General features: G+C 44.0%; 1 protein-coding gene across 1 annotated transcript in view; it reads right to left on the bottom strand.

The window, feature by feature from the left end:
• TM9SF3 (transmembrane 9 superfamily member 3) overlaps nucleotides 1-12,000 on the bottom strand; it is a 95,287-nt gene that overhangs the window by 19,338 nt on the left and 63,949 nt on the right. Inside the window, exon 10 of the mRNA XM_006014843.1 lies at nucleotides 1,234-1,373. Within this exon, the coding sequence (XP_006014905.1) occupies nucleotides 1,234-1,373 (140 nt within the window). The remainder of the gene's footprint in view (nucleotides 1-1,233; nucleotides 1,374-12,000) is intronic.

Raw genomic sequence — 12,000 nt, 5'->3', positions numbered from 1 at the left:
GGCCAGGCTGCACACTGGCCGGGCTGCTCTGCTTCCCTCACCTCCAGCTGTAGTTGTTGCTGCTGCTCCTACCATACTGCACTGCGCCATCATAGGAGCAAGAGCCACAGCTGGAGGCAAAGGGAGCAGAACTGCCCAGACGGCCCCAGCCAGCATGTGCATCTTCTGGTGGGGCTGTTCCTGGTGTGGCTGCAGCCGGCCAGGTGCTGCTGTGCTCCCTTTGCCTCCAGCAGCCACTCCTCCTTCTACTCCTGCCCCCCTGCTACACTGCTCTAGACTGGGGTGGGGGAGCAGGGTCTGGGAGCTTCAGCCTGGCTACTCCCCCTGGTGGTGAGAGAAGCAGAGGAACATCTGGCCAGCTGCAGCCATACTGGGAACAACCCCACCAGAAGCTGTGCACTGGCTGGAGCCAGGGCTGGGGGAAGTGCCGGTGCAGGCTGCCCAGGTGGGAATGGGTGGGGCTCAGCCCCATGTGGAGCATTGCAGAGGCAGCCGCAGGCCGGATCCAGCCCATGAGCAGGCTAGATCCAGCCCATGGGCCATATTTTGCCTACCCCTGTGCTACAAGCTGCAAAAACAATTTTTGATACTGTTCATCCCTTTACATTCAGTTAAGAAATAAACAAGACTTAAGGGCAATGCCAGACTTATGGCTTAGAAACTCAAGAGCTCCATTTATCCACATCTTATGTACAGAACAGACAGATGAAATGCCTGCTGCATCCCCAACCCCTCTCCACAACACCCTGCAAGCACACCTCAGCCATAACCTGAAGAAATTCACTCTGATCAATAAGAGCTCTGTCTCTGAGGCTTAATCAATCCTAAATCCAGCAAAAGATGATAATCAAGGATGAGGACGCTTAATTTCTACAGACCCCTGTCTGTCAAAACAGGATTAGAACCACTCATTTTAAAATAGGAAACTGAACAGTCAAATGTTTCCATATCAATCGCTGCCTAATTAGACAGAATACAAACTAGTGACCCAAAAACTGGGAGGAATGGGGGTGGGGTGGATAAAAGACCAGTAGACATCCAATCTACTCAGCATCTCTTTAAAGAGAAATAATGCAAATAAGTTTTGATAGAAGTTTTCCTCTGGTGACCAACTCTTGATTTAAGCAAATTTGAAATGCTTTTCTAGAATGCTCGGTGATCACAATGCAACAACAATTCTGAAGACATTTAAGTTCAAGTGATTACACATGATTTACAAGTGATTCTCTTTACCATTTCTTCTCCGGTATTGGACGAGGCACAGCATTAACACGACAAGGAAAGTTGGGCTGGCCTGACAGATTTCGACCAAGAATTGTACCAACAAGGTTCAATGGAAGAATGACAAAGAAACAGATACAGCATACGGCCACCTGTGAATTCAACAAACAGGTATGAGATCATGGAAAGAGGAAAAGCAAGACATCTCAAATAGCTAAACACAATTGTGCAGATTTTAGCATATTCCTGGTGACATGACATTAGCCAACATCTAGCCACTTTCTGGACTGTTGACTAAGGCAACGTGCATTTGTTCCAAGACCAATTTAACCTAAGTTGCTAGAAGACACTAAAATGCATTAAAATATTTTAACCACCTTCCATTATGTTGCAAGAGATTTACAGCACTTTTGAGATAGCTTCACTTTAAGGATTGTGAATAAAAATATAATTTGCACATTATGAAGGGCTGAAACAAACTGGATCCTTTATTGCATTTCACTGCAGCAGAGCTTATCATCAAAATACATTAATTCTGATCATTACTGTCTATCTGTTAACTGTCAATGCCTGTTACAAATACAAATGTCAGGCCTCAAAGTTCTTAATCTGTAAGAGTCTTCCAAAAAATACACTGAAACCATATCATGTTAGTCATACTAACATTTGGGGACTGATATCATGGGCTGCAACCTGGGTAATTATGCAAAAAAGCTGTCAGACACGTAACTATTTGCATACACAGTTACTCAATTTACAGGCGCAACTGCAATAAATACATGTGCAAATCAGATGTACAATTGTACATGCAGCAACAAGTATTTTGGCTGGAGTTAGCAGTACAACAGAAAGTACCTCCAAAGACTCTGGAGCAAACAGTTTCCAGTTCTGAGACAGTGTTATTTTTTTCTGTTCATGAAAGGCAATGGATTTTTGCAGTTCAAAAAGAAGAATTTTAAGGATTCAGCAGAATGTTTTCCAACCATGTAACTTTGATGTATCAAACTACTTAAATATTTAATGGCTCCATACCACTCCCAGATACCAATGATTAAAAATAGAACAGCTGCTGACCACACAGTACCTACAATCCTTAGAGATGTTCTCAGTGTGGATCCTACTGTACATCTGCAGGCACTTCATGAGTGAGGTCGATGCTCTTGGTCTCTCTGTCAAAGCAGCCAGCCCTCCTTCAGTTTCCACACAAGCCCCAGCCCATGATAGCCAAGGACTCCCAAAAGCTGAAATGAGGGCAGGTTGCCATATCCACACAAACAACATCTAACAACATAAGTTATCCTAGAATCCATTCCTTTTTGAGTATGGATCATTGTGGATCCAAACTTTAGGCAGATAGAAAACAGCACCTCAGGAAAGTAGGCATGAGGAGTTCCAGCTCCATGAATTGAACAGTAATTGGCTGCTAAGAAAAGAGCTGCACTAGATTATGCCTCTTCGCCTCTGAACAAGGCTATAGCTGGAAAACAGGTAGGCATGCCCCATGTGTTTGTCCAGTGGTTCTCAACTTGCTTAGTCTCAAGGTACCTCTCAAGAAATGCTAACTCTTTAACTCTTAGCTTTCAGTCACTTTTGACTGCAGAAAACTAACAGAGCAATTCTTCTGTTGCAAAGAACTCAAAGAGATCACAACAGGTCAGAATGTTTTTGACACTGGATTCCTATTCAAAATCTCTGGGTTTACTTTGTGAAATGTGTACGAGTTACTAATACTGAGTGGCATCCTTAAAAGGATCTCATAACAACCGGGTGGAGAATCACTGCTTTAGTTTGACAACGTCATAAAAAAATAAAATCTGGATACCTCTAGCATGTTATGTGCCTTTTCTTTTCTTGTAACTTCAGAGGAAAAAAAAAAAAAAACAAAAAACAAACACAGCTAAGTTTAAGAACTGGGTCAGGAAAATTTTTGAGACCATTTCAGGCAAGACCTTTGCATCATCTCTCTTCTCTGAAGTGTTGTATGAGAAGTTTGAGAGTTGAGCCATGGACACCTTGGCATCACTCACTATTCTGCATCAGAACAAACAGGATAACAGCTTCAGGGTGTGATGATATGAAAACACTCTGAGGGAGCTTCACGTAGAGGCTCCTTTGAGTTTCAGGAGACCTGAACTGAGGTCCTGAGCTACAGTGGATTCTCAGAGTCAAGTAGGCATGAAGTGGCCCTTTAAAAAAAGCTTTAATATCACTTGGTGAAAGAAAACTAAGCACAACCATAGAGGCGACAAACTGAACTTAAATGAAGGTGAACTTGAACAAAGCTTAGTGAAACAGCCAGTCCATCCATTCCGGGCAGTGCCTTCAGATCTGAATAGAGGTTCTGGCTGTGGTTCTAAGAGATCAAATCCACCCAATCTAGGAGTTGGATGCTGTCACTAAACAAGTGATTGTATTAAGCCTGTTAGCAAGAATGGTCTTAGATGGTATGGAACTACCAGGATGTTTGTGATCATCTCTCTCAATCTTGAAGATTACCTTGGGTAAGGTGTACATCAAGCCTTTGCCCCACTGCAGGGATAGGTAATAGATTGATCAAAAAGTTACACGAGACGTAGGTCCATAGGTGAAGTCTATCAAGTGGCTTAACCATGAAGGGACATGTGCCTACAGTTGTAGTAAGTTCTAAGGTGAGGTAGGCGCCGGGGTGGGGTTTGTTTCAAGTAACTGGAACTTACCTTGGACAACACAGTTTTGAACCCGGAACCAAACCATGTCCAACACCCATGTGTTAGACCCAACAGTGGATTGAGCCTGACTGAATAGGGCAAGCCACTTCCCAACAGGTAGTTGCTAGCTCTGATCAACTTTCCTGTAACCTTTGCCATTTCTGTCAGATTCAATGCCTGGTTAATAGGGTGGTATGTGCAACAGAGGCATGCTGGTTCAGCACCTTGTGAGATGCAGATCAAGTGCTACCTCAGGCCCTCTCCTGAACTAGGAGAGGCATGTGCCAGTACTGTGTGGTAATATGTTGGCTCTGCTTCTGGCAACATACATCAGCAACATGCCAAAGGCATTTCTAGACCAGTTTTAGGTGGCATTCTGAGAGTCTCAATTAGGCCTGTAATCGGTAGAGTGGTCAATGCTGAGTGCTGGATCTAGAGCAGGATTGCAGAGGTCTACTGGCAAAAGAATAAGATTAAAACTCTCTCTGGAAGATCAATACCTCATCTCCTTCAGGGACAGCATTTCTTGCTATCTGGATCTGTGTCTCGGTTCCTTCAAGCTGTACCTTTTGATCTTGCCCTTTTGTTTGGATGCCGATACCAGATGTGATGATGGAGCTGTCAATGACAGGTCACAGCACAGAACACCTGGTGCAATTTCACTGGCCCTCAAGTTGTTATGGACAGCAGTTCTGGTGTAGCAAGTGGTGCTTTTATTTCCAGTGTCAAGACAGCCAGTCAGGGGACATGGATTTCTTGAAAGTTTGAAAGGATGAGGTTTAGGTTTCCAGAAGCAGTGACACACTGGCCTTTATCTAGCTCAGGGGTCAGCGACCCCTGACACGCATGTCAGAGTGTGGCATGAGAAAGCATTTTGCTTGGCGCACATGCCATGGAGCTGACAACAGGGAAGGGGCCAGGACTGCACTGACACAACAAGGACTGGGCCCCTCACAGCTTCCCTGCTGTTCCCGCAGAGGCATGCATACACACCCACCGTCAGCAATAAGCCACACGGGGACTCTGAAGACCTTGGCACAGCAGTTTACAGCCTCTTGGTCATCTGCCACAGCTGGCCCATTCTGGGCAGGCCCCTGCTGCCTGCCACAGAGCCTGGGCTACTCGCAGCAGGCCACAGGGAGGCTGCAATCCACCGCATTAAGGTCTGCAGAGCCTCAGCCCAGCTCACTGCTGGTAGCGGGTGCTTGCACGCCTCTCGGTGGACGGCAGGGAAGGAGCCAAGGCTGTGCTAACACAATAAGGATCGGACTCATTGTGGCTCCCCTGCCATCCACCCCGGGGGCACACCAACATCTTATAAGTCAAGTTTTTGGCACTTCCCAAAAATATTTCTGATCCCTGATCTAGCTCCTTCAGAAGGCAAGAGAAATTTGAGGGAACGCTGCAATTCCAGGGCACTTAGATTACTTTCGACACTACTGTTCAAAATTTTGATGTTGCACACCTACAGAAAAGCCTCTCTGATGCATACTCAAACAAAAGCAGTTGCTTGGCTTAAAAATCACCTGAAAACCAAGGTATTTTGCATAAATACAGAGGGATCAGCTACAGAAATCTGACACTAGAACTGGGCCCTAAAAATTCACTCCAAATTTTTCAGTAGTCAGCCACAGATATTCAAAGGATGGTTTTAACCACACCACTGGGACAGGAAGGAATTTATACATTTTACTCTATTGCATCTGCAAAACCTGCTTTTGGTCAGTCAAACAAAACAACCCCCTCCCACTCTGACGGATATTACTAAATATTTAAACAAAGATTTTTTTTAGCACCTTCAAGATTGCACTGTCTAAAAACACCCATTATTTAAATATCAGCCCTTAATTTTGTTTCCTGATTTCAGCTGGCATATGACAGATCTTCCACTCCAGCTGCCTGCATTCTTTAAAATCTCCCTTTCTGAAGGAGGGAGGGGAGAATTCAGTATTCTATTGCCCTTGACTGAACATCCAACATTTCATTTTTCTTGTTTGAAAAGAAACATTATCAAGAGAGAGGTAATTTATGTTCTAGTGCCACGTTTCATATTTTCTGACAACTATAGATAAAACTTCATTCAGAGGTGATAATTAAAATTTTTATGAGCACATCAAATATTAAACAGCCACTGGCAGGCCTTGGTGTCCGACTGCTTAATGCACCAGGGAAAAATAAAATAAAAATTAACTGTCAACGAAGAGGCAGCTTGATCGTTCCTGTCAGCTACTAATATTGTATTGCAGAGACCATAGGACACTTCCCCATGACTAAGGTTAAGTGGAGGATACGGAATTAGCACAGTAATAAAGGTTTATACATATGAAGAGTTAACATACAGAACAAGCAATATTTGCAGGCCCCTAGGCAAAAGCTAAAGGAGTAGAAACTTAGAGTAGTCCGAGATATTGCACTAAATTTACCTGGTTAAGATTTAATATTTAACTTAAGTAACTCCATTGTTATATATTGAAAAGTACATTAAATGTCAAGCACCCAAAAGCTAAGAAATACCAGAACGAATATCCTGCGCAACCTTAATCTCACCCCTTTTTGCACAAGCATTATGCTACTCTAACTTCTGTAAAGGACCCCTGCCTCACTTCTTGCCAAAGAGACTGTGACTGCTGTATGAACAGCAATTCAATGCTGCTTTACACTCATCATTCAGCTTGTGGCCCCATATCCTATTTACTAGTCATGCTTTAAACCCAGCAGAGTGCAGAGTAATTAATCTTCTCACAGCCTTTTCTATAGTCCCATCACTATAGTACCCAAGTACATTAGACACCGATTGATTTAATTTCACAAGATCTCTATGCAGTGAGATGATAGTCTCATTTAACAGATGGGGAACCAAGATACATATGAAGGTCAACAGTACACTCTATGTTTGACAGCCTAATTTGAGATGCCCGTGGCCAGTGATTTCAAAGAACTTAACATGTTGCAGCACTTTATGGCTGCTTGCAGATCTTAAAAAAAAAAAAAAGGCACTTTAAACTCCACACACCCCCACACTAAGCCCAGCAGCACATGCCCAGAAGAAGCAGCACATTAGCTGAACACAGCTCGCCCAGCATCTGTATAGATCAGGCGCTTTAGTGGGGCTTTTTGACACAGCTGATTGAATCAGCTATTAGAAAAAAGCACCAACAATCCTCACTGAAGCACCTGATCTATACAGACACTGTGGAGCCAAGTTGAAATAACATGCTGCTTTTTTTTGGTAAAGCATGTTTTTTTGGTTGGTTTTTTTTTTTTTTTAACGTCTACAAGCAGCCTATATGTTCAATGCACAACTCCAATCAACCTCAGGGCTTGCTTTCTTTGCAAAGTTATCTGTAGTTGTAACTTGAACACTACCCTTTATCTTCAGCTCCCTCACATGCAAAAACAAAAAATAAAAAGCCTCACCTCAAATATGAGGGCATTTCCAAAGCACGTTGGCTGGCCCATCATCAGGTATAGACTACAGAATAATGATTCTCAACCAGGGTGCTGTGGCACCTGGTGGTCCATTGACATCCTTTCAAGTGTGCAGCAGGATGCACAAAATTTAGCACTGTTAAGTGTACAAACGTGATTCACATGACAAACCTACAGAAACCCAAATATTTCAAATAGGAATCTGTTGTATTAAATACACTCTGACCTGGCGTGGTCTTTCTGAGGCCTTGGCAACAGAAAAATTGTTCTGTTATTTTTCTGTAGTCATAAAACAAGTGAAAACAAAGAATCTCCATTTTCTGAGGGATGTCCTGTGGCTAACAAGGGTGCCTTGAGTTGAAGAAAGGTTGAGACCTACTGCTACAGAACAAGCGAGGGCACAATCAACCAGTTCATATGACCATGCTTCGGTGTGGACAAAGGCTGGCTACACTCATGCTAGCCTTCCAATGCACTCCTATAATCCTTCCCCCGCAAACTCTACCCATTTGCTCAAAAAGAATAGATTAGTTGTGTCAGGTCACCAGAGAAACAATACATATTGCCACATAGTTTACAGTACAGCAGAAAACTAATGGACTCTACCCCCCAAAGTCTTAGTGACAAGTACAACTGTATGCAGTGCCAGCGATGACACAGGAGCCAATGTGTTATTTTGCACCATCGCAGCTTTTACTTGAGCTAGGCTAATTTAAGAAAAGTAACATGAGTTAGTCTACAGTGAACACACTTCCACTTGCTTCTGAATGTTCAACTCTCCTGTAACCTAGGCCACTAGTATCTTAAATTGGGCACCTAAAAAGTGAAAACAAGTAGCAGACAGACAAACTTGCTTCACAGGACCTGGCCAGCACCACACAGGAACTCTGCAGAAGCAGCAGGGACAGAATCTAGTCCTCTGGCACTACTAGATGTCGAGTGCCAGGACGCTATTCAACAGAGGGTGCATCTATACATGCCCCCAACTGCACAGTTGTTACTGTGCGGTCCCAGCGGTGCACAGGTTGTTTCCGACCCTACTGTGCAGTAGCAATGAGCAGCCTCTTATTGCAGTCATATCTCATTCACCATACAACTCTCAGCTTCTGCACCAAATGAAGCAGGGTCCTACAGGCCAGTCTTTTTTTACTATGCAGGCCTAGTTCATCCTCAGAGTTCAGGTCATCCTGTGCACTGAATGAGTCAGGTCATGTAAAAAAAAGGGGGGGGGGGGGTGGGGGGCGGAACACGTCTCAGTCAGGTAACTCTGGGTTGTCCAACTTCTGAGTGGCCAGGGTGCCTGCAGCCCCCACACTACTTGGGCTACGTGTTCTCTGAGCCACTGTGTAGCCCCATCCCATGAGCCAGCCTTGCTGCACTGAACTGGCACTCCTATTTGCCATGGGGGCTCCACCTCCACCTGCTGCACCGTGCAGAGTCCCTGGATCCCCTGAGGCCCCTACTTGTGAGCTCCCTCAGGCCCAGAGGCCTCCCTACCCCCAAAGGCAGGGGCAGGAAGTGCAAGCAGGAAGAGTGAGCAGAAGCCTTAAGACTCCAGCAGCACCAGGAGAGCTGTGGGCAAAGTGGTGCCCAAACCAGGAGTCCAGAGGCCACAGGTTAACCCATCAGGGGCTAGATGTGATCCACAGGCTGCCAGTTAGACAGTCCTGATGCATCTGAAGGACTGTCTCAATACATATGCACAAGGGAGCCAAACTGAGGGCAATTTTAGCACTACTTAACCTTAGTGTCCTTCACAGCTTTTATGCAATTTTCTGCTGTTAAAAGGCAAACTGAAAACCACATTTTTCATTGTGGAGTCCTACTGATACCCACATCATTTGCCAGTGGATTAGTGATTTTCGATCCACAGTGCAAACATCTGCCACTTGAGTTAACAGTAACTAAGTACAGTAGTAGTACGGATAATCAGATGAGATTCAACAAGGGCAAATGCAACATCCTGCACCTGGGATGGAATAACTGCATGCACAAATGAAGACTGGAGAATGGCAAACTGGCCGCAGTACTGCAGAGAAGGACATGGGGGTTACAGGGGGCTATAACCTGAATATAAGCCAACAATGGTGCTTTTGTTGCAACACCCCCCCCCCCCGGAATACTGCGTTGTATTAACACCTGTAGATCAAGGAAAGTGATTCTGCTACACTACTCAGCACTACTCCAGGCCTTACAGTACAGATCAACAAAAATAAAGGGGGCTCAGAGGCAAGACTTAGGAGGAAAGGCTGGAAGAGCTAGGGTTATTTAGTCTGGAGAAGAGGGGAGATTTGCTAACGTCTTCAAATACCTGAAGGGTAATTACAGAGAGGGTAGAGATGGGATTTTCTCTGTGACCAAAGGGGCAGGACTAAGAGCAATGGCCATAAACTGGAACAGGGGACATTTAAATTGGAAATTAGGAATGACTTTGACTATGAGAGTGGTTAGGAACTGGCACAGGCTTTGTAGAGAAACTGTGGAATCTCCATCCATAGAAGTTTTCAAGAGCAGGTTACACAGCTACTTGGCTAGAATAGTTTAGTCCAAGACAATCCTACCTTGAAACTGAAAGCAGACAAGAGAAGTGACAGTGAGTTGCAGGCATAAATTTGGGAGGGGTGATGGGATGGCAGGGACACTTCTTTGATGGGGTTCAACCTTCCCTTGTCAATCAAGTTCACAGCTTTGTGGGCTCCTGGCTCCTTTGCTCAGGCTGATTCTCAGGTTGTGATCGTTAGGAGCACCTTCACCAATTCCATCTGATGAGAAAACTACAGCCTTTTTTTCAGATTCAGATCCATTCCTTCGTAACCTTGTGGCTAGACTACTGAGATGTGCTCTACATAGGGCTACCCTCGAGGACTGCATGGAAGCTGCAGCTGCTGCAGCCCACTTTCTGATAGGGGTAGGTCAAAAGGAGCACGTTACTTCAGTGCTCCAGTCTGCACGGGCTTCCAATAGCTTTCTGGACATGATTCAAGGTGCTGATTTTGACCTATAAAGCCTTAAGTGACCATGGCTCTACACATAAAGGACTTCTTCCTCCCTTGTTTCCTTATAATCCCTTATGATCCCTGATGTCAGCTGCAAACAACCTCCTGCAAATTCCATCTGTAAGCCAAGATTGTTCAGTGAAAGTAAGTGAGGGGTTGTTCTTGGTAGTCATTCCTTAGCTTTGCAACTCCCTTGCCCCTGGAGGCTTACACCAAAGCCCGAGCCTAGACATCTTCCAGAAGCACTGTAGGACCTTTTCATCTAGGCCCGCTCTCAGCAGGTGGGCTGAGTTCTGTGCCACTGCTCGGGGCACTGTTTATTACTTATTTTATCAGTTTCATATGATTAATTTTTTTGTAAGCTGTCCTGAGCCTTCTTGGGGAAGAGCAGCATATAAAAATGAAACAATCGAATCGGCCAACAAATAATTGAATACTAAAAAGGTCAAAAATGGAGCCCCACCCCTAAATTTATGTCAGTGGATACAGAGGGAGGGAACCCATTTGTTGTTGTTGTGGTTCCTGAGAGACCCCTAGTAGGGCATATCTGAAATATGGAGCGGCGAAGGACTAACTCACAATGAGGCCTAAACAGAAACCACTCAGCAGCCTTAAAGGCTCAGCCAATCTAAGAACTGGAGAAGATAAGATTCTCCATAAAGTCCTATTACTAGACTGGGTATCGTTTCTGCCATGAACAGGAGTAACTTTGCCATTAGAAACTTTTAGAAGCTTATCTACTCTGGGGAGAAGGAGGGCATGGACAACCTCTGCACATGAGGTTAGGGGCTCACAAGGACAAACGTATGTATTGCAGGAAGGTTAATCTCTAAGCTCTTATCTTTCCTCCTACACAACTATTCCATCAGTTGATTAAAACTGATTACAGCACAGATTTTCTGATGAACTTTCTAATCTACAACCTGCTCCTACTAAAAGCTTGCAAACTCCAGTGAAGGGAGGTTTATTACCACACAGTAATTATGACTTGAACATAAGTTCATAAAAAGCTAGAGATCATAAAAATCACTGCGCGTATAAGGAGTCCTGCACACACAATAGCTGACCCTTTAAGATTTACATTCTCAATTGCTTTTGTATGGGCATGTTTCTGTGACCTTAAAATAAAATGAGTTGAACAGAATTACTAGACTAAAACTTCATTGCAGGTGGAATTCCCTTCTGTCAGCATTTCGAAACTCCAAATCAGAATACGAATGAGAAATGTGATATTGTGAATGCCTGCTCAGCAGTAAAATACAGCCTCTTTACACGTGTCAGTGATCAATGTTGTAAACCTTTCTGACACTGTTGGATATGACCGCTTGCTTAGCACAGAAAAACGATACAAGATTCCATTTTAGCACAAACCAATTAACATAGACATCACAAAAAAAATCACTCTTTAATTCTTGGTCTGCATATGTTCTGTAGGGAACAAACATGATTCAGTGGATGAAAAGTGACAAATGTTCGACTTGATACTGTATTTATTACTGTAAGTCTTGCACTTTGTGTAAAAGGCTATATTAAGACCCTAACATACTGTATTTTCTTGCATACAATATGCCCCAAGATACGCATTTTGCTCTTGAAAGGCAGCATGGAGAAAAAGAGATCGTTCCTTGAAACCACTGATAAATAGCAGTAAGTAATTGAGTTTTTGC

The sequence above is a fragment of the Alligator sinensis genome, unplaced genomic scaffold (genome assembly GCF_000455745.1).
Source record: "Alligator sinensis unplaced genomic scaffold, ASM45574v1 scaffold264_1, whole genome shotgun sequence".
NCBI classification, from domain to species: Eukaryota; Metazoa; Chordata; order Crocodylia; family Alligatoridae; genus Alligator; species Alligator sinensis.
The sequence above is the reverse complement of the archived record's forward strand: the minus strand, read 5'-3'. Positions and strand labels throughout refer to the sequence as shown.